Here is a 22429-nt window from a genome sequence, read left to right as displayed (position 1 = left end):
TGCAGTTAAAAATGTGGACTCAAAGGGATGCCTGGGTGGCTCAGTCAGTTGGGCGTCCGACTTCAGCTCAGGTCATGATCTTGTGGTCTGTGAGTTCAAGCCCCACATCAGGCTCTGTGCTGACAACTGAGCCTGGAGCCTGCTTGAGATTCTGTCTCCATCTCTCTCTGCCCCTCCCCTGCTCTCTCTCTCTCGCTCTCAAAAATAAAATAAAAACATAGAAAAACAATTTTTAATGCATAATCATGTACTCTTAAAAGGAATTGTTGAGATATGCAATACTTAAAAATGGAGTAAGATTTGTAAGCCAAACTTAAGGGCCTAAGGAGGCACTGAGCTTTTGGACTTCTGGTCATAACAAAAGACTATATTTACCAACCCCAAACTTGTCAAATGGACAAAAGAGGAGACTGACCAATATCTTATTTTTAACTTTATTTTTATTGTTGACACTATTACAGATAGATAGAACAACCACAACCATATTAACAAACCAAAAACCTGTGCACAGAAACAAGATGAAGAAAATATATCAAGATGTTAACCACAGTCTTTGGATGGTGAAAATATGGGTGAGTTTCTCTTCTACATTTCTGTAACTTCAAAGTTTCTATAATGAACACATACAGTGTTTATAATGGTATATATGTAATAAAGGTGGATTACCAAAACACTATGATAGAGACCATTCGAGGAAACCAAGACAAAATATTTCACCATAATCCCACAACGACCACACAACTATTTAATTGTTTTCCATATTTCTTCCCATCTTTGACTCTATGTATACCTATCATTAACACCCTAATTATCATAGACTGGTGCACAGACCGAGATGTTAACAGCAACTGTTGCTGGGTGTTGGGAATATGGGTGAATTACTTTTCTTCTAGTTTTACTGAATTTTCCAAAGTTTGCTATGAGTATGTATTATATTTGTAATGGAGAAATACATACACAAGATTTAATACCAAAACACCAAAGGTCATTCAAGGAATTTGAGACAAAATATTTAACCATAATCCCACAATGACAACACTATTTTAATTATTTTTCAGTATTTTTTTCATTTTAGACTTTATGCATACATATTTAACACTGTTATAATCACAAGCTTGTGCACTAAAACAAGATGGAGGAAATAGATCAAGATGTTAACAGTAGTTGCTGGGTGTTGGGAATATGGGTGACTTTTTCCTCTTTTCTAATTTACTATATTTTCCAAATTTTCCTCTGGGTATGTATTATGCTTGTAATGGAAACAAACATAATAAACTTTGTTATAAGAACACTATCATAAGGAACATTTGAAAACATTAAGATGAAAGTGTTTAACCATAATTCCACAAAGGTAACAGCTATTCTGAATACACGTTTTGACACAGTTATAATCATAAACCTGTGCACAGAAACAAGAATAAACAAGATGTTGAAGAGTGTGTATCTGTCTTTGGAAGGTTGGAATATGGATTTTTTTTTCCTCCACTTTTCTGTATTTTCCAAGTGTCTGATGATGTGTTCAAATTATGTTCACAATGGAAACGTGATTATAAACTTTTTAGTAACACTACTATAAAGAACATTCAAAGAATTTAAGAAAATAATGCTCAACTATTAGCCTACAACAACAACAACACAACAGCTTTTGACTATAAGCATACATTTTTAATCAGTTATAATTGTAGTATAAATATAATTCTGTGTCCTGCTTTTTCCACTTAATATTCCGTAAATATATTTCCACATTGCTACATAACTCTTGATTATCATTTTTAAGCAGCTGCATACGGTCCACGAATACCTTCACGTAATCGTCCTATTGTTTTGGCATTTATGTCATTCCTAAGTTTTCACTAACATGAGATTGGAATGGACACCCTGTCATTTGGCAAGTTGTTTTCTGAAAAGGTTCTACCAATTAATACTGCCAACAGCGATCAACCCAAGTTCACCCTGATAACATCAACGCCGGTTCCCATCTAAAGGGTCCCCCTCCTGTGCTGCGGGGCCTCGATTCTCCTGTTTTCTTGGCTGTCCATTCCAACCTCAGGTCCTTCTATGCAGCTGGCCCTCACCTATACCAAAAAGGCCCCTTCTTCACTGCCCAGGACATCCTGCTCAATTCATTCCCACCAACCTGGGCTTCCCAGCCCTGCTTCCCATTTTTCCTTCTGTCTGCTTCCCCACCCTCCTAGATCTGGCGATGTATTAGGACTTCCTTCTTTGGCTTCCTCGTTTCTGCTTCGTGCTCTCAACCCTACAGCCTTCCTCAACTTTGGCATTCCCTGCAGCTCTGACACACATTCCCCAAGCCCTAACCACGCGGATCTAGGAGAGGAAGATTTAGACACGTTCCCCCAGCACATAGGTTAATTTTGCTTGCTCAAATTATCTGCTGTTGTCTTTTGCTCACTTAATCTACAGATCCACTTCTAAGGTTTTTTTTTTTTTTAATTTTTTTTTTCCAGCCAACTCAAAGCCAAAAAATTTAATAGTCATTATGCAAGGGGAGGGGAAGCAAAAGGAGTACAGGTGGTCCACAGAACAGGACACAGGAAACCTCAAGCTATGAGGTCAATTTGTGATTAAATGGAAAACTGAGGTGATCCGACAAACGTGACACTAGTGGATAGATAGCTCGGAAATACTTAGAAGGGCTGCAAGAGGGAGGAACAGATGGTAAGGAAACAAATTAAGGCTGCTGGGGAACCTGAGTCCATGTTAAGCTTAAGTTGACTGTAAAGAAAGCTTTTTTGTTTTTGTTTTTTTTGTTTTTTTTTTTTAATTTTTAAAATTTAAGTTAGACATGGGGGAGGAGGGTCAGACAGGTGAAGACAAGAAATCAGGTAAGCGATAGAAAGCTCTAAGGATACTAGCTCCTGGGCACCCAGGGTGCAGACTGACTTGTGGCAGTTCACACTACTGAAGCCACGATGCTACTTGTCACTTAAGGCAGGAAGCGCACAAAGGAAGTGATGGAAGTTGTTAGCCTGCATCCTTATTTACAACACAAAAGTCTCTCCCTCTGGTTCTCAACCGTCAGTAGGCACTACTGTGATCTAGTGATGGTTGCAACCCACTCTTTAAAGGCAAAAACGTAGGATTTATAGGGAAAAGCTTCAGTTTTTGTAAATTCATTATCAAACACACATCAGGTTGGTTAAAAAAACAAAACAAAACTTGTCATATTTTAGCATGAGAACCACTGCAAGGTACAATGTGGCAACCAACCACTTTGGGTCACAAAAGGCCAATCCACATATTGTAAAGGCTTACACAGCATTAGGTTCCAAAGTGTTGGTGTCGACGAAATGGCTGAAAAGGAAGTTCAAAACACTTCTCTTTTCAAACAGCAAAGAATAAAAGACATTTTACCTTTCATGCTTACACTTGTACAGGAATACTTAGGAGTAAGGAATGACACACAATTACTCGAAACGATACCAATGGGGTCCAAATAATGCACAAGAAGTCTTTCTCAGAATCTAAGATGCTTAGAAATATATTCTAATTTGTTGCTCTCTTCCTCCTCCAAAAAAAAAAAAAAAAAAAAATCCGAGTACCAGGTAAGGTACCTCTGCACAGTAAACTGTAACTGTATATCATATCAAATCCAAAGATATGTGATTACTGTTTTGCTACGATATGCTATTTTATATACACTGCAGGGAGCATTATATATAGGTTACAGAAATGTCATTTACAGTTGACTGGGGCGATTTCTGTAGTCTCAAAAACCCCTGGGGTTTTCCCTCAATAAGGTCACTCAGATGCAAGGTATGTGCTAGAGCTTTCCCATATGCACACACTGGTGCTGGATGGGAGACAGCTGGATGGGGGAGAGCTAGATGGGGGAGAGCTGAGACCAAAGCAGTTTCCACCTTTGGTTTCTTTTTAGTCTGAGTTGTCTGATGTTAAAAGTCAGGTGTGTACGTGTCAAGGTAAGTTTCTTCTGACATTGTTATGGATTGGTCTGAAGTCTCTGGTTTAGTAAGGGTCAAGTTCTAAGTGAAGGTTTCCTAACCTTTATACTTATGTTCTCAGCCGGTATGAGTATTCTGGTGTCTAGCGAGGGACAGGCGATCACTGAAAAGCTGCCCACAGACATCACACTTGAAATACTTGTCATCGGCCCTGTCGTTGTCGCTGGTGCTGGTGCTGGCATGTTCAGTGTAGCGGGAGCTTTCCCCATAGACATTTCCAGGCTCAAATATTATCACCCTGGCATGGGTTTTCAGGTGCTCGCCATAGGCAGAGTTGGAAGCAAAGGTTTCTCCGCATTCCCTGCAGTCGTAGTATGGCTCCTCAACCTGAATCTCTTGATCTTCGCCTTCTTCTTCTGGGTCTTCGATCCCTGCCCCGTCTGGCTCATCAGCATCTCCCTCTGGCTCTTCAGCTCTTTCCTCTGGGTCTTCGATCCCTGCCCCGTCTGGTTCATCAGCATCTCCATTGGGCTGTTCGGCCTCTCCGTTGGGCTGTTCGGCTTCCCCATCTGGCTCTGCAGCCTCCCCATCTGGTCCCTCGGCCTCTCCATTGGGCTCGGCGGCCTCCACATTGGGCTCGGCAGCCTCCACCTCGGGCTCGGCAGCCTCCACCTCGGGCTCGGCAGCCTCTACGTTTGACCCCTGGATCCGCAGCACTTCTCGTGGAACAAGGACATTGGCTTCCACCTCCTGGGCTCCTTCTTCTTCCTCTTCTTCAAGATGAAGCTTCTGATGCTTGGTGAGAACGGTGTTATGAATAAAGGACTTCCCACAGTCCTTGCATTCATAGAATGGTGAATCTCTTTTGGGGGGCTCAGTAAGAAATGAAGTGTGAACAAAAGAGGCCCCATAATCATAGGGCTCGTCTTTCTCATGAATTCTCATGTGCTCCCTAAGGTCTGACTGATTGAGGAAGGTTTCTCCACATGTTTTACATTCATAGTGTTTCTCTTCGGTTTGACTTCTCTGAAACTCAGTAAGGGCTAAGCCTGGACTCACTGCATCTTCACTTCTCTGGCCCTGTTCCGGTAAATCCTCTCTGGTGTGAATTCTCATATGCTCACCGAGGACAGAGCCATGAATGAAGTCTTGTCCGCACACGTGGCACTGAAGGGATGTTCCTGCAGTGGGATTCTTCTGTGGGGCACGAGGCCTCCGTGGGTTGATGACCAGGGGCTGCACAAAAGGCTCGTCATACCTTCTTTGGCCATAAAATTGATCTTGCTCGTGGATTTTCTGATGCTCAAAAAGGAACGAGCTATGAACGAAGGATTCCCCACATGCCGGGCATTCATAGAGCTGCTCTCCAATGTAATCTTTCTGATACTCGCTGACAGAATGGGTGTGGATTACAGAATGGGTGTACTCACGACTATCGATGAGATACTCTCTGCCATGAACTTTCTGATGATCCTTAAGGTCCGCACGATCTGCAAAGCCTAGCCCACAGTCCTTACAGCCATAGATTGCATCTTCAGGCTCGTCCTGCTCGTCCTGCTCATCTGGCTCATTCTGCCGAGGCTCTTCCGGCCGAGGCCCTTCAAGGCCTATGCCCTGAATAACAGTGTCTCCAAAGAGCTTCCGACCATGGAATTCTTCTCGGGCATAGATTTTCTGATGTGCACCAAGGTCCCCGATGGTGGCAAAGCACTCCCCACACTCCCTGCATCTGTTGCGCACTTGCTGTTCAGCGTAACTTGTCTGCGCTTGCTCCTCGTCATAACTGATTTGTGTCGGTTGCACCATGTAGCTCGTTTGTGCTGCTTGCTGTGTGTAACCCATGTGCGCTGGCTGTACGGCGTAACTCATGTGCATTCCAGAGTAACTCGTCTGCACTGGGTGTTTGGCGTAACTCGTGTGCGCTGCTTGGTCAGAGTACCTCATCTGTGATGAGTGGCCAGCATAACTTGTCTGTGGTTGCTGCTCAGCGTAACTCGTCTGAGGATCAGTAGAGACTAAGCTGCGAATTACAGAACGTTCGTAGTTTTTACTTCCAGAGGGCTTCTTTCTATCGTGAATCTTCAGATGCTCAGTGAGGTCGTAGCTACGAACAAAAGATTCTCCACACTCTGGACATTCATAGAATTTCTCTCTAGGGCGAAATGTTTGATGGTCACCAAAACGTAGGGAGTGAATTACAGAGGTCTCGTAGTTCCTACGCTCAATGTTTTTCTTCTTCGAACGAGCCTTCTGATGTTCACGGACATTTGAGGTGGGAGTAGGTGATTCGCCATCCTTCTTAAGTTCACTGGATCCCTGACTAGTTGGGCTTTTCTGAGATTCCATATGGGATACACTTTGTATGACAGAGTCCTTGTAGTTGTTATTCTTACCCCCTTCATTAGGGTTCTCTCTGGCAGGAGTTTTCTGTTGCTTATCATGACGGTCTGAAACAGAAGTGGAGGATTCTCCCTTCTCTTCACATTCAACGACTTCGTTTCCATTGCAACTTTTGGGAGGTTTGAAAGCAGCTACACTATGGATAACAGACCTCTCGTATTTCTTGCCTTCAGAGGTATTCTCTCCAGCGTGGGCTTTCTGATGTTCGGTAACACCTGAGCTTTGAATGGTAGACTCTGCGATCACTTTTGGTTTGCTGGGCCCCACTGCACTGTGACTCTTCTCAGCCTTAGCAAAGGCTAAGCTATGAATAACAGACCTCTCATATGGTTTCCTCTCATAGACATTTTCTTGAGGAGGAACCTTCTGGTTGTCATCAGGGTTAGAGCTGACGGTGAACGCCTTCTGGTCCTCATCATCTTCAGGTGGTCTTGTTATAGTATGACTCTTCTGGGATTCAGTGAAGGGCACGCTATGAATGACAGACTTCTCGTACCCCCTGCCTTCAAAGAGGTTCTTTCGAGAATGAATTTTCTGATGCTCACTGAGGTCTGAGCTTTGCCTAAAGGCATCCCCACCATCTGTAAAGTCATACAGCTTCTCTTTTGGGTACGTCTTCTGACGCCTTTTAAGGGACTGACCAGGAATAAATGTTTCCTCACACACTTTACCCTTACTTTCAAAGAGGTTTCCTCTAGTATGGATCTTCTGATGTTCTTTCAGGGATGAGCTGTGATGGAAGGTCTCCCCACACACCTTACATTCATACATTTTCTCTTTACCATATGTTTTCGGAAGATCATTGGGGGGTGGGCTGGGTTTAAAGCCTTCCCCACGCTCATTATCTTTGTCATCTCTACCATGGATTTTCTGGTGGTCAATTAGGGCAGAGCTATGAAGGAAGGTTTCCTTACACACCTTACATTCATAGAATTTATCTTTCCCATATATTTTCTGGAGCTCACTGAAGGTTGGGCTAGGCATGAATGGCTCCTCATACTCCTCATCATTACATTCTGCAAGATGCTCTCTAGCATGAATTTTCCGATGTTCGGCAAGCGCGGCACTCTTATTAAAGGTTTCCCCACACTCCTTACATTCAAAGCGTTTCCCTCCAGCCTGACTTTTCTGAACCTCACTGACAGCCACACTATGAATAAACGATTCACCATACTCATAGAGATTCTCTCTAGTATGCATGATCTGATGTTCGACAAATTCGGAAATCACACTGAAAGACCTCCCACATTCATCACACACATAGGGCATTGCCCCAAAATCAAGTGGCTGCGACTCAGTGAAGGAGGGGGCGCTAAGGCTGCTCATGCTCATGGCTTTTCTCATTTCACTACATTCAAAAGGTCTCTTCCTTGCATAGCCCTTCTGCTCGTGAGCTGAACCCTTCCCATCTGTGTCAAACTGATAGCGCCTTTTTCTTTCAAGAACTCTCTTTTTGGAAACAAGACTCGAGTTAAAATTAAAGCCTCCCCCAAAGCCATTCCCTTCATAGCCCCTCTCCTGAATCACCGACTCCCTCTTGTTGAACGAAACTTCCTTCCAATCATTGTCTGGCCTTCTGGGGAACCTCTGGGACCGATCGTTAGATTCCCTTGCCCGTCCTGATTTAGAGTTGCGCGAAACGTCCTTGATGAATTTTTCCATGATCACCCCGTGGGAAGATTCATCTTCACAAATTCCCCGCCGATGGGTTGACTTTTTGGTTTCAGGCATAGATTTTAGACCTGAAAAGAAACCCCAAGTGTAAATACTCCCTAATTCCTGTACCTGTAACATTGAGACTTCTGCGATGATGGTGTGAATATAAAATGTAACAGGTCTACCAATACGTACGTACGGCTCCCATCTCATTAACTCAAATGGCCACTAGGTACAACCTGCCTCGTGCTTACCTCGACTGGTGCTTGGGTAGGCACTTCTCTTTGACCTCGATGAATGGCCCTGTGTCATGTGGGAGTGGCCGTCGTCTTCCGCAAGCTGAACCCCTGTTCACAAGAATGGTATGACAGCTTATGCTCAAGCTGGGCACAAGACTCATCACCGTAAGATGGTGCCTACCTTCCTAGGAACCACTAAACAGGAGGTGGCCCACGCCCAACTCCTGGAGTGTCTTCTATGTGCAGTCCCATGTCCTTACTGTCCACTCCTCAGCCCATTCTAGCCTGAATTTTATTTTTTAATATGAAGTTTGTTGTCAAATTGGTTTCCATACAATACCCAGTGCTCATCCCAACAGGTGCCCTCCTCAATGCCCATCACCCATTTTCCCCTCCCTCCCACCCCCCATCAACCCTCAGTTTATTCTCAGTTTTTAAGAGTCTCTTATGGTTTGGCTCCGTCCCTCTCTAACTTTTTTTCTTCCCTCCCCTCCACCATGGTCTTCTATTAAGTTTCTCAGGATCCACGTAAGAGTCAAAACATATGGTATCTGTCTTTCTCTGTATGACTTATTACCTGAATTTTAACTAATTCTCCTGATTCCACCTAGAAATCTGCACAGAGACCACTACATGTCCTGAAATTCAGTGCACCTTTTTCTGTCTTCACCTTCCTGTAATGAACACTTAAATCCTGACACCCTCTTTTTCACTGGCTTCCATGATTCTCTTCCTCTTGACTCTTCCTCAGCTGTTCCCCTAACACCAGAGCTCCTTGAAGCTCCATTGCCTTGCAAAGCTCTCTCCCCTCAGTGCCAGCCAACTGCCCACTATGCTAGCCAACTTCAAGGGAAGTCCAAACTGGAACTCAGGATCCCATTCTAAGTAGGTATTTAAAAATCCTCACTGCCACCTCTCTAGAAAAAGTACCAACTCTTGTGGCAAGAGCCATCTCCCCATTCTCCACGACCTTGTACAATACACTCAATATACCCAAAGCCAGAATGATTTCTCAAAAACACATCTCATCATTTATTTCTCTGCTTAAAATATTCCAAAGGCTTCTTATCACCCTTAAAATCCAAACATATTAACATGGAGTCTAATGTCCTACAGCTTTAAGAGTCAGGTGACAAAAAGCTCCAGTAACTGGGTCTCTCTGCTTACCCAGAGAGAGCAGCTTCCTGTAGTTTTCCATGTTGTCCTGAATCGGGTTCTGAGGCTTCCTGTCCTCGGTCAGGTTCACAACGTCCTGGTATGACACGGCATCCTAAAATACCAAACACAGACCTCTCGATGGAGTCCTTCCATGGGTGCCCAAGAGAGAAGAATGCTGGCAATACGGGCGCTACACACACAGATATGTAGAAAGTGCGCACAGTGTCTGGGGTTCTGAGTGATCCAGGGCGAGTTTTACTACGGACCTACTGCGTACCTACCTTGGTGCTAGACTGTGAGGAAGATCCAAAAGACGTATGACACACATTCCTTGCCCTCATGCAGCTTATAATTTGGTTGGAGAGAAAAGACTCATGAAACAATTAGAGAACAATAAACAATAAAGTGGGGTACAGATAATCAGTGCTAAATGGGTTTGGCAGAGGAACTTCAGTGGGGCCTTAAGTGGGAAGACTCGGACACAGAGAAAGGGGGCAGTGGTGTGAGAGCTTCAACAGGCCAAACATGGACTACGCGTGGCATGTGCAGGGACGGAAAACGTGTTTCAGCAGACGTCTGGTCAGGAGGGGGGACTTAAGCCTCCCTCTGCGGTCCCACTGTGTCCTGTGTTCACCTTCACTGCACAACACGGGTACGTGCTGTGCTGTTCCAGGTGTGGAGATGTCCCAAATAACCCCGATGGAACCTGAAGCACTGAATGCCTTCACTTTATAGCCGACTTTCCCACCTGCTGAACACGTCTCTAAAAGTCATTTTACAAGTCCCTGAATTACTCGGAAGAGTCTCCTATGCAGGACCTCACAGTACCTTTTCTTACTGATGCCCTAGGACATCAGCAGTCTCAGGGAAGTGTTGTCCCAGGGACCACGGATGGCACTGAGGTCTGGAGATAGACGTAAGGATGGACATAGCACCGTGGGAAGCCCACAGGTTTTGGAACCAGAGAAAACTCAAGGACCAAAGGAGGACTGTGCCATTTCTGAGCCATGCAACCTTGGGAACAGAAATCTTTCTAAGCCTCAGGTTCTTCATTTGTAAAATGGGAGAGTCAGCATCAACCCGCCTTGCGATATTACGGGTGAGGGTTTTCTGCAATGGGACATGTTGTTCAAACATCAAGAAGAATTACATAAAAAAAAATGTAAATTACTAAACTACTATGTAAAGACATTTTGATATTGAATTTATTACAGCTCCTTGCTGGGAAGTGGCACGGACACAGCCGTGTGAAATGCGGAAACAAGAGGGCACGCACGACAAGATAAACCAGCGCATACACTGGGATTTAGAGGAAGGCCTCATTGATGCAACTCCCAACATCTAGCGATGAAAAGCAAAAGCCACAACCAAAACGGAGCAGAGTTTCAAAACTAGAATTCTTTCTGGGTCTGGGCTGAGAAGGCCTAGAACGACGCACAAGCTACAGAAGCTCAGGAGGCTCTAAAACTCAGGACAGGCACCCTGTAGAGCAAACTGGCATCACTTTTGCTGGTTGCCCAGCCCCTGTCTGGTGGCAAGCTCAAGAGCCAAAGCTCCACTAGGCTCAGGTTTGCGACAGTATGTCCTGAGTCCCAGCACTGGCGTATTCTGCTACGCCAGCAGGGACACAGGACATCCGTAGTGAGAGGAAGGAAACCAGGGCTCCTGACCTGGGGCGTTAGCAGAGAGAGCAGAGGAGGTCAAGAACTTGGGAGGCTCAGGGAGTTAGAAAGGTCACCGTCCCCAGTGCTGAGAGACCCCATGGGCAAAGGCAAAAGGGAAGGGTTATTTTTCACACTCTTCTTTCTGTCTGCCTGAGTGAAATAAGAGCACACTGAATTTTGAACTACACTGTTCTATGAAAGAAAAACAATGCTTTATTTAAGGTAAAGTTAATCTCCATAAGTGGGCGTCCCTATAGTGGCTCGTCACTTGGTGTCTGCAGCCAAAACGGCACCTCAACTTGCAGGAGTGCCCACCGAGTTCCACTCGAATGGGTGACACCGGGAGAGCAGGCAGCTCAGAGAGTTACATGCGGTGCTAAAAGAGGATGAGGACTTCCTGCTCTGGGTGCCTCACGATACCATTCGTCTGCCTGCCGCCAGCCCGGCACGCCGGGTTAGGAGTGACCCGCCGCGGCTAGACTCTCGGCCTACACTGACCAGGAGCCAACCCTCACCGGGGCCGAGGAAAGGCATTTAAAGAGCAAAGTAAGACAAAAGCCAATTAGCAACCTCCTCTCATCTTTATTTCATGACTGTTTCAACACCCCCTAAATAACGGCTCGTATCGCTCATCCCTCTACAGGCAAGTGGGAACGGAGCAGGGCTTGCAAGCCGTGCATGCACACTGCGCCACATTCTCGGAGGTAAGGGCGTATCACAGAGCCTTTTTGTTTTCAAAAATCAAGCTTAAGAGTGAGTCTGTTTAGTATTTTTGTCTAGATTCCTAGACAATTTTGGCCAATTTGGTTTCTTCAAATAAGGTAACAAAATTAGTAGCAAACTAAGTGTGTCACAAACTTAGTTTCCCTGGCACAAGGGACAAGGACATCTGGGCTGGAGGGACAGTCACCTCCGACCCTACCCACTTCCTCCGCATCCCTTCCCCTGTAACTGCTGCTTTGGGGTGCTCTGCTTCCAACATCTGGACACTGCCGATTCCTCCCTCTCATACACACCTGCATTCCTTGCTTATCTCTCAGACAGGGGACCGGTGACAGAGATTTCAGGGTGGGATCCGAAGCCTTCCATCGGCTGATGCCAACTTCCGAGTGCCACTGCAGGAGTGCACTGGGGACTGACCTGAGCTCTCTGCTCGGCTGCAGGACACAAGACCCTTGCGGCCAGGCCCAACCCCACCTTGTGGCTGACTCAGCAATTTTGCCCTCGGGGTTCCGGCCTGCCTGGCCTTTCTGTCTGGTTCCTGTCCCTGGGCCTTTGCCGGAGACCTCCTGACCCTACCTTCACCTGGCCTTCAGAAGTCAAGGGTTACTGCCTTCAAGATGCTTCCTTTCAAATCCAAATCCAAACCACTGGGACAACTGCTTCCCAGCGCTCAATTTTTCCTTCCCAGAGCTCTGCGGAACGAGCATCACACGGTATCCCACGAAGGCTTATTTGTGGGACTGCTGAATTCCACTCTGTCGTTAAGGCTTGAAGTTTCCAGGGCATGTGGGGACCCAGACGACCTCAGACACCATGGCACTCCCTGACCTGGGCGAGGTCCTTAGTGCTAAAAGGAGATGCAGGCTCCTCGCACTCGGCTCCCCTTCCTCTCAAAGCCCTTTCCACGCTGTGGCTCCCCTTCAGAATGCTGGGTCACGAGTGACCCTACTCCATACAGGTCAGCCCAGATCCCAAGGCCTTTCCCCTCCACTGATCTCCCCAGCATACCGCCTCCTAAAACTACTGCCAGAACTGCCGACACGCAGGCGGTGCCAACCGCATGCCAGGCATCACATTAAGCCCTTCTTGGATACACATGAATCACACTCACTCCTCACAACAGCCCGCTGACCCAATCACTGCATCCATTCTTCAAATGAGGAAACTGAGGCTCAGCTTAGTCAAGCAAATGGTCCAAGGCTGCACACCTAGCAGGTGGCAGAGCTGGGCCTCACACCCAGCCCTCGCTGGCTCCAGAGTCTTCGCTCTCTCTTGCCTGTGTGCTGTGTGGATGTACAGCCTCCCTGGTTCCCTGCAGTGGGCCAGAAAGACCCCTGCAACGGTTCTGCTTCCCTGGCTCCATAGGGAACCACTGACATGACCGACGTACCACATGCCACAGTTGTGGGATGGCAAAGTGCTCCTCTGACAATGTGGGTCAATCAGAAAGTAGGCAGGAGTCACCCCAGCCACTTGCCACCTCTGCGGACAGGCCTGGGCTCCATGCAGGGCAGAAGTGCCCCTCTGCGCACCCAGGTGGGATTCTAAGGGTGGATGAGCATACCCTCCTGGGAAAGAAAGGCCTCTCTGCCATGAAATGAAGATGGCCTTTCCAGAAAGAGAGGAGACCTAAGCATACCTGGGATCTTGACTCATAATCCATCACAGAATCCCTACGTTTGCGTTCTCTTTCTGTCGCAAAAGTTGTTTTCTCCATCAGAGGAAGGGAAAGGTCCCGTTGAGGAAGTCCTGGGAAGAGACAAGGCGTCACAGAGGGACAGGGTGTGGTGTGGCCCTGCACGCCCACCAGGGAAGTCCGAGCATGGGACATACTGCCTCTGGGGTTCCTGGGGTATGGCCAGCGGTCCCGAGACCCCAGGTCTCTGCTCCTGCCTCTCCGCTCCCGGTCCCGGTCCCAGTCCAGATCCCAGTCCCGGTCTCGCTCCCGGTCCCACTCCTGGTCCCAGTCCCGGTCCCGGTCACCTGAGAAAGCCAGACATGGAGGAGTTAACACGGTTCTGGGCCACGCAGGATGGGGGCCCTAATCCCCCTCCTCCCTTGAGGAGATGGATCCCACACTGAGGTCTCCAGACTCCCATGCATGACCTGGGCTCTTTTGATTACCCTGGACCCAGAACACTACTTCTGGAGGCTTTGCCCAAGTGCCATGGACGGCAAAGCAAGCGCCACAGCGTGGTTTAGAGGCCGGTCCCCTGCAGACACTTCTGTTGTTTGCTGGCTGCCACACCATCAGCCCCACACTTTGGACCATGACTTCAGACCCGCCCGCCAGTCTCAATGTGCACATGACCCTGCTCCAAAGAGACAAAACACGTGCCCTCCCAAAAGCAAGCTTCCTTTTTAAAAGTTCTTGAAGGACCTTAAAACAGGTTTTAGAGGCAAAGTAGTGATGAACTCTGCCCCTCCTGGGCCAATTTCAAACAGCTTCAAATACTTTCTCATTATTTAAAAAAAAAATTATATTTCACACCAGACACTGGTGTCTGCTTGGATATAAAAATGTCTCATTCCATCATCAACTGCCCTTCCCCTCAGATCTGCACCGCTGTCTCCACTGATGGTGCCAGGCCCACCATACACTTCTGGGCACTGGGCGGAGCTGGGAGCCGGGGAAGCTGGGCCCAAGTCTGCCCCAATGGCGTAACCCGACACAGTTACTCACTGCAGAATGATGACGCAGAACGTGGCGGTGGGGACTCTGCTCCCTTCCGGCTCATGCTGTCTTCGCTGCGGAGGTCACTGTTGTTGTCATCTGAGAGGACCAGACACTGACTTAATGCTCTATCACCTCTCGCCTGTGTTCTCAAAATAGCTCCCCCGAGTGGAGTCTGCCCTTGCCCCAACCGTGCAACCCCCTGCCTCCCCGGGAAGCTGGAGCGATCTGATCCCCACATTCCTCAGCTTCCTACCACGCCTGGGCAGGCTACGTGGCTGCGACCGCCCTCACCTCCTCTCCACACAGCAGCCACGCACAGCTCTCTGGGGTAACACACCCTTTGTGTCATGAAAAGGAGCCCAGGCCAGGGCTGTGAGGTGCACAGAGGCTTGTCAGTTCCTCACAGAGGCCCTCACTGAGGTGTGCCTTTCCTACTCACACCACCTTAAGGCGGCGGTTCTTAACTGGGGCACTCTACTCCCCGGGGACAGGTGGTAACATCACGTCCGGCTGTCACAGCTGGGGAGGGAGTGCAACCGGCATCCTGTGGGTAGTAGAGAGGGGCTAGGGGTGTGTCACTGCACATCCTATGACAGGCTGGCACCCCACGAAGAGAGTGACCTGGCCTCGACTACCAATGGTGCTGCAGCTGTGAACCCCAGGGAGATCATGGCTCCCCGACAGCCTCCACCGTGCCTCACCTCCTGGTTCATACATCTCCTTGTAATTTTCCAGCAGAGTAACTAGCTTCTCACAGTTCTCGGGCTTTTTTGCCCGCACCCAAGGCTTGATCTTTTCTGGAAGGATGGTCAAGTACTGCTCAAGGACCAAGAGCTCGATAATCTCCTCCTTGGTGCGAGTCTCTGGCTGCAGCCAATCGAGGCAGAGGTTTCGGAGTTTGAACAGTGTCTTCCGAGGCCCAACAAATTCCACGTAGAGGAAATTCCGAAACCTCTGATGAAAGAACTCAGGGTCAGTTGCACCTTCTCTTATGGTGGCATCCGGCTCCTTCGTCAAGTCACTGTCTAGCTCATGCACATCTGGGGCCCAAGACTTCTTGGGTTTGGTGGCAGACAAGTACTTTGGAGGCAGCATTTTTCTAAGTGAGATTTTCACTGGAGGAACCAAACATGAGTCAACAGGAAAGACGCGGCAGGCTGTGACAGTCAGTACTCAGGGACCTGTAGATCGTAAGGAGATACACACATGTCCCAGAAGTTGAGGATCAGGCAGCAGTGTGGGGCTGCCCTACATGGGCATCAACAACGCTTTGTGAACAAACCACGGGGGCAGAGATGCGCACACTCGCCATACACAGATGCATGCGCAGCACACGAACACAGCCTCCCACAGGGGTAACAAGCATGACCTCTGGGCACCATCAAACCTGTTTGAGAGTCACCTCTGCTACTAACGGGTGTCATGACTGTGGGCAATTACTCAACGTCCCGGAGTCTGTCCCCTTATCTACACCAGGGAACAACAGCCCTCAACCCTTTTTAAAACTGTGAGATTAAATAAGCTAATATACCTAAAAGGCCTACCAACCCAATGCCCACAATGCTCAAGGTGCCAGGCATTACTAAAAGTGGAGGTTGATTTTTGTTCTCAGCAAAAATGGAAAAGGGGATACAGGGAATGAGGGCCAAACCTACCATTTCTGGTGATTTCTGAACATCTCTATCACTGTGGAAAGTTCTACTGGCCAGAATGGCAGAGTCTGCAGGTCTGCTCAGGACCCCTTCCCTCGGCACCGCACACCCTTCTGATGAATGCCTGTCCTGAACCCCAGCCTCGGGCTCTGCTAACACCACCTCCTCCGATAGGTCTCCTGAGCTGCACTATCCATCTCTCAGGTGTTGCAAGCACTCCTCACATGTATTTTTAAATGCTGCAGTACGCGTCAGGCTCTGGGCTGATGGCTCAGAGCCTGGAGCCTGTTTCCGATTCTGTGTCTCCCTCTCTCTCTGCCCCTCCCCCGTTCATGCTCTGTCTCTCTCTGTCCCCCAAAAAATAAATAAACGTTGAAAAAAAAATTAAAAAAAAAAAGGGGCGCCTGGGTGGCGCAGTCGGTTAAGCGTCCGACTTCAGCCAGGTCACGATCTCGCGGTCCGTGAGTTCGAGCCCCGCCGTCAGGCTCTGGGCTGATGGCTCAGAGCCTGGAGCCTGTTTCCGATTCTGTGTCTCCCGCTCTCTCTGCCCCTCCCCCGTTCATGCTCTGTCTCTCTCTGTCCCAAAAATAAATAAACGTTGAAAAAAAAAAAAAAAAAAGAAATTAACAGACATAAACCCATTTAAAAACTGGTTTTAGGGGCATCTGGATGACTCAGTTGGTTAAGCATCCAGCTCTTAGTGTCGGCTCAGGTCATGATCTCACAGTTTCGTGAGTTTGAGCCCCGCATGGTGCTCTGTGCTGACAGCGTGGAGCCTACTTGGAATTTTTTCTCTCTCTCCCTCTCTCTTTCTGCCCCTCCCCTGCTCATGCTGTCTCTTTCTCAAAAATAAATAAATAAACTTTAAAAATAAATGAATAAATAAATAAATAAGTAAGTAAATAAAAAAATAAGTTTTAGATGTAGGCACGCATTATTACATGGCTGAAGAAGCACAGCTAAGTTTCTGGGGAGAGAGAACATTCTGGATTAACCTCTATGCCCTTGCTTCCAAAGAACATTCTGGTGTGTCACCCACCCTCACCTGCCCACTTTTCTACCAACCCCTCTAGGAAAGAACCAGCTTTGATAATCCTCTGTATTGCTGCATTTATTTCCCTAGTTGTCTTTTTATTATCTGCCCCTTCTTTTTAGAAAAACCTCTTAGACTAAGTTTAAAAGCTGATTTTCATCTTTTTTCTAACATAACCAATTAAGGCTATACATTTCCCGTTACCTAAACCATCTCCCTCTGTGGACAGCCACAAATGGTACAAGAAGGTAGGCAATATGGGAAAGAAATTTAGGTTTGGGTGGGTGAATTAATTCACCTGACAGTTTTGTACTTCTGGCTTTACTTCCAAGGAAGAACAAAACAATATGCAGCAAAAATTCTATGCTTCTGTTTTAAATGGAAAACCAGTAAGTTTAAAATTAAAGTTCTTTCTTTAATGTTTAAAGAGAAAACAAGGTGTTTCATTTATCATTGGGGAATAAGTGTAGCAAACTCTGCCATGCCCTTTTCCCCCCTGCAGTGATGGGCTTCGGTTCTGCTCACGCACAAACACCACCCCCACCCATGGTCTCTCCCACCGCTGTCCTCTGAAGCATCAGCATACACACGCACTTGCGCGCGCGCGCGCGCACACACACACACACACACACGTCCATCAGGAAGACCCTCAGCAATCAAGCACTGCCTCCCTGTCTGCCCTGCCCTCCTTGAGGACGGGTGACAACAGAGGAGAGGGCATGAGATGGCACCCTGCCAGGCAGAAGACTTCCAAAGCCAGGGAAGGAAAAGGACAACTATCCAGTCTCTGAGGACTAGAGTGATGCTTGGCTAAGAAGGACAGAGAGACTGCCCCTGACAAGGCAGAGCTCTCAAACCCAGCAGGCCTGAATGGCAAAGATGAAAGGGCAGGAAGCCCAAGATTGCTCTTTGGCATTCATATCCCAGAGGAAACTCCAGTCCCCTAGAAGACGCTAGTGCAACTTCTCAGAGGTGACAGGATACCTTCAGGTATGTAAATCACCTGTTTGGGAAGAGGATCCTTTCCAGAACTTCAGAACAAGCAGCTCTCCACGGGAACAGAGTCAAAATGCCAGGGACCTGCAGACATTTTAAAGACAAAAATATATGGACAAATAAACATGGAAGAAATGTAAAAAGAGTGTCAGAGAATTAATTCTCCAAATGGCTGTGAATTCAGATAGCATTAGAGGTGAGGACTTATATATCGCCTTCAAGAAAAGGCCAATTCCCAGGTCATAAACCAACAAAGAGAAATAGAAAGCCTTCCCATTGTCTTTATGAAATCAGAATAATTTAAAAAGCCAGTACAAAACTAGCATTAACAAACCACAGATCAAATTCAGTTATAAAAGCAGACAAAAGTCTCTGGCACTATCACTGTTGAACACTATTCTTCAGAGTTCCAGCCAATTACAATGAGGCAAGAAAAATGTGAGGCATAAAGAAAGATCTAAAACTATCATTCTCTTTTATGTAAGAGCATTCACTCAGATTTTGTGAATCAATGGAAGCAGACCTGACAATAATTTAATAAGAAAATCACTTACAACAGGCTCCCTAAATATGTATCAGCAATTAAAAGTTTTAAATAGTGGGAAGAGAACTGCCATTATAAAGACAGAAAAGATTTAATGAAAGACAATACCATCCACATGGATAAGATTACAAATTATAATAATAAAAGGCAGTAAATGGAGAGACATAGGATAATCATGGGAGATGTATGGATCTGGCATATTAAAGCTCTAAAACCTCCCCCAAGTTAATCTATATAATTTAATGGAACTTCAAAGAATATTAATGTTGGGGAACTTGGCGATGGTTCCAAAGTTGACCTGGAAGAGTTCCATTTGGTCAATATTTTGAAAATTCACATATCAAAAGACCAACAATCCATACAAAAAATTTAAGAAATATTTTCATGTAATCTCATGGTAAGAAAGTTCTTTTATAATATGCCTGAAGGAGAAAGACTACATAAAAATAACAATGATGGTTGTTTACACCCTCAAAACCTAAGAAATAAAACAACAAAAAGACCCACTTGTAACTTATGATAAGAAAGTGGATTCTCTTAGGAATTGTGGTCTAAGTTGACCACACGTAGTCAAGTATCCGGCAGTGGCATGAAACGTGGCATTTACAAACTAGTAAGGAAGGCACACATTACTTCAGTAAACAGTGGTAGGAAAACTAGCCAATCTTTCACTTGGGGGGAGAAGGTCATACCATACATAAAAATGCTAAAACTAAAATCAAAATAAAATAAATAAAAGATTACTTTTTAGAATTACGGAGCAGGAAAGGGCTCTTCTAACTAGACGATAAAATTGAGAGCTATTAAGGACAACTTTGACTTCATATATGTATTTGTTTACTATGGTAATTTTTCCTCCCAGTACACATATATTTGAAGCATAAACCACGAGCAGGTGAAAACTACATACAGTAACTGTAGGATGAAAAGGTTTGACAGAGAATCAATAATTTTTCTAAGAAAATACAGGCAGGCAAACCTGACTCAGAAAGCAGAGGAAAATCTAGGGAAGAAATTTAAAAAGATGAAATAATTTAAGGAGCAACTTCCATAAAAGTTCCATGAGCAATGAGTTCACCATGTTATAAAAACCCTTCCAGAGCACAGAAAAGAGATGGAGGACATCTTACTCATTAATAATACGACCGTTTGAACGCCCTTAAGAATTTGATCACAAGGTACACGCCAACTTCTACACCAAAAATTCACTCATTTCTTTTCTCAAGAAATTCAGGACTAGAGTAAACAAATTTGATGTTCTTTAAATGTGCTCAAGATTTTCTAACAAGGGCAACAGAACAGCCTGTGGTCAGCAAGAACATTATACATATATATATATATATATATATATATATATATATATATATATTTTTTTTTTTTTTTAACTTAACAGGAAAAACTTAAAAAAAAAAGAATCAGGCCCTAACAACTCCTTCCCACAACTGCAGAGGAAGTTCATTTCAGATCTGAGAGTAAAAAAGGACTTTGAGAACAGAGTAATTGTAAAAATGGACAATGTAAGTATCTGTATGAAAAAGAAATGGGCGTACTCACATAATGCTTATGGCAATGGAGATTTTATGGAGGGCAATTTGGATAACTTCTTGAAATTTTAAATGTACACACCCTGTCCTATAAATTCTATTTCCATAAATTTATTCCAGAAATACATAATCACATATATCCAAGAATATAGTCACTGAATAGTGCTTACAATGCACAAAATATAGTACATATTCATATAATGATTATGAAACCTTTTAAAATAATGAGCCAATTGTAAATAAATGGATATAAGATGACCTTTAACGTAGTTAAGTGCAAAATGGGACACGAAAATGTGTACAGCATTCTAAGAAACTATAAAAACAGACGTATTTACTTAGACAATTTCTGTAAGAATATATATGAGACTAGTAATAGTGATTAATAGTGATCACCCCTGGGGAAGGGAACTGGGGGCCAGGGAAAGAAGGGAAACTTACTTTTTCACTGTATAGTCTCCTTTTGTTTTTTGTTTTTATTTATTTATTTTTTACCATGAGCATGTATTACCTAGTCAAAAAAATAAATTCAAAGTTAAAACAAAACAATAAACAAAAGCACTAGTAGAGGCCTTAGAGACTGTGCTGCCCACTGAGTGGGTTCACGCAACCCTGACACCTTAACACTGAGGGGGTCTCCTCCCTTCCCTGCCTATCCCACCCTGCTGGAGTCCAAGGTCATATCCTAAACCAGATGGCAGGCAATTTAGAAACCCCCAAAGAATCAAGTCTGGAACTTCTGAAACCAAGAATCACATAAGGAAATTGCAGCTATAAGTTGAATATACTCCCCAGATCTCCAGCAATTATTAATACATAATTGTAAGGTCATCCCCTATCCAAGGGATTCTGAAATCTAACTGATAGACCTGTCTGCCCATGTGCACAGAGGTACAGATCTCAAGTGTGTTCAGAGAGGCACTGTGTGCAACAGCAAAGAACAGGGACAGGGAGGAGAAGGCCCAAGCATAATTCCAATGCCAGAGCCCACCAAAAGACCACTCACTCACTACTCAGCAGATGGGAAAATAAAAATGGGTACAAATTTTCTGTGCTACAAGATGCAACCAAAATAAAAACAAACCAGAAGAAGAGGGGGGAAATATTTTGCAACATAGACAACAGTTAATATCTCAAATGTGAGAAGCTCTTAGAAACCAATAAGAGAAATGTCTACCCGTGAAAATAAAAAATACAGTTCATAAAATTAGTGATAAGTTCCAACAGTCACATCGGAATCAAAGAAATGTGAAATATTACAGTGAACACCTTTTTGGCCTATCAAATGGGCAGATATTTCAAAAATAATCAAAAAGAAAAACTGATGTTGGTGAGAAGCTGGCTGGTGCAGGCATGAACCATAATTCTGGATGCCATTTCAGCCTATGTTTTAAAAACATTAAAAATGCCCATTCCTTTTGAACCAGCAAGTCTCCACTTAAGGACAGTCAAGTAGGTAAAATATTAGTAAGAAAAAAAAAGCTAAAAAGTCAGGTGCCCACTACAATAAAGTCCTTATATATACACCTAATTTCCAGTTTATAAAAGGTAACACATGCAGCACTAAAGAGCTGCTGCAGTAAATGATGGCAGGTGACGCCATTTTACACATGGAGCCATGGGAAGGGACAAGCACATGTCAGAAAAGTGTTATGTTGCTAACGTGTTCTTGTATAACTACGGTCCTAACACGGGGCACAGATCCTGTCTCAAGAGTCAAACTCCGGAAAAGGAGACACTGATCGACATACTCCTACAGCGGTACCTGACAGCAGGTGAGTCTTGTGAGATGAGGTTAGGTGCCATCCTGGCCAAGTGACCCAACCTTTACCCCTGACTCACTCTGTTTACAGACCAAAGGGCAACTCAGAGTGGGGCCAGATGTGCTGTGCTAGTACTTGCCAGGGTCCCATACTCACCTTACCCTCAGGAAGACCCAGATCTCAGGTGAACTCGTCCTGTGACAGCGCCTCTGGCCAATCAAAAGCATAACTGCTCTACCCACTTCGCCCCCACTTCCCCAGTCCAGCTTCTGCCTCCATGGCAACAGCCACGCCTACCGTTGAAGAAAACAGAAGATACAAGTTTGGAGGTAGCTGAGACGAAAGCATCACAAAGGAGCCGAGTAAAGGTTTGTCTGATACGATCGTATGAAATGTTGGGGCTGAGGGGGTAGCCTGTCCAAGGACAGACCAGAAAGGCCAACAATAACAATTTACC

General features: G+C 45.5%; 1 protein-coding gene across 10 annotated transcripts in view; it reads right to left on the bottom strand.

Moving 5' to 3' along the window:
* Positions 1-422: 422 nt before the first annotated feature.
* The window catches only part of PEG3 (paternally expressed 3), a 32930-nt gene continuing 10923 nt past the window's right edge, over positions 423-22429 (bottom strand). For 5 of the 10 annotated variants that reach the window (XM_045440155.1, XM_045440152.1, XM_045440156.1 and 2 more), the window contains 8 exons: positions 18129-18205; positions 15142-15621; positions 14447-14536; positions 13597-13746; positions 13403-13512; positions 9386-9488; positions 8234-8326; positions 423-8065 (listed from right to left, as the gene is read on the bottom strand). In XM_045440155.1, coding sequence (XP_045296111.1) covers positions 4041-8065; positions 8234-8326; positions 9386-9488; positions 13403-13512; positions 13597-13746; positions 14447-14536; positions 15142-15535 — 4965 coding nt within the window. In that variant the 5' untranslated portion in view covers positions 15536-15621; positions 18129-18205 and the 3' untranslated portion in view covers positions 423-4040. Of the gene's footprint in view, positions 8066-8233; positions 8327-9385; positions 9489-13402; positions 13513-13596; positions 13747-14446; positions 14537-15141; positions 15622-18128; positions 18206-20650; positions 20721-22128; positions 22266-22429 lie in introns of all 10 variants that reach the window. The other 5 variants (XM_045440160.1, XM_045440153.1, XM_045440158.1 and 2 more) reach the window with 2 other exon arrangements.

Source organism: Leopardus geoffroyi, chromosome E2, assembly GCF_018350155.1.
Source record: "Leopardus geoffroyi isolate Oge1 chromosome E2, O.geoffroyi_Oge1_pat1.0, whole genome shotgun sequence".
Taxonomy (NCBI): Eukaryota; Metazoa; Chordata; class Mammalia; order Carnivora; family Felidae; genus Leopardus; species Leopardus geoffroyi.
Note: the sequence above shows the minus strand (reverse complement) of the source record. Positions and strands in the feature narration are given on the sequence as shown.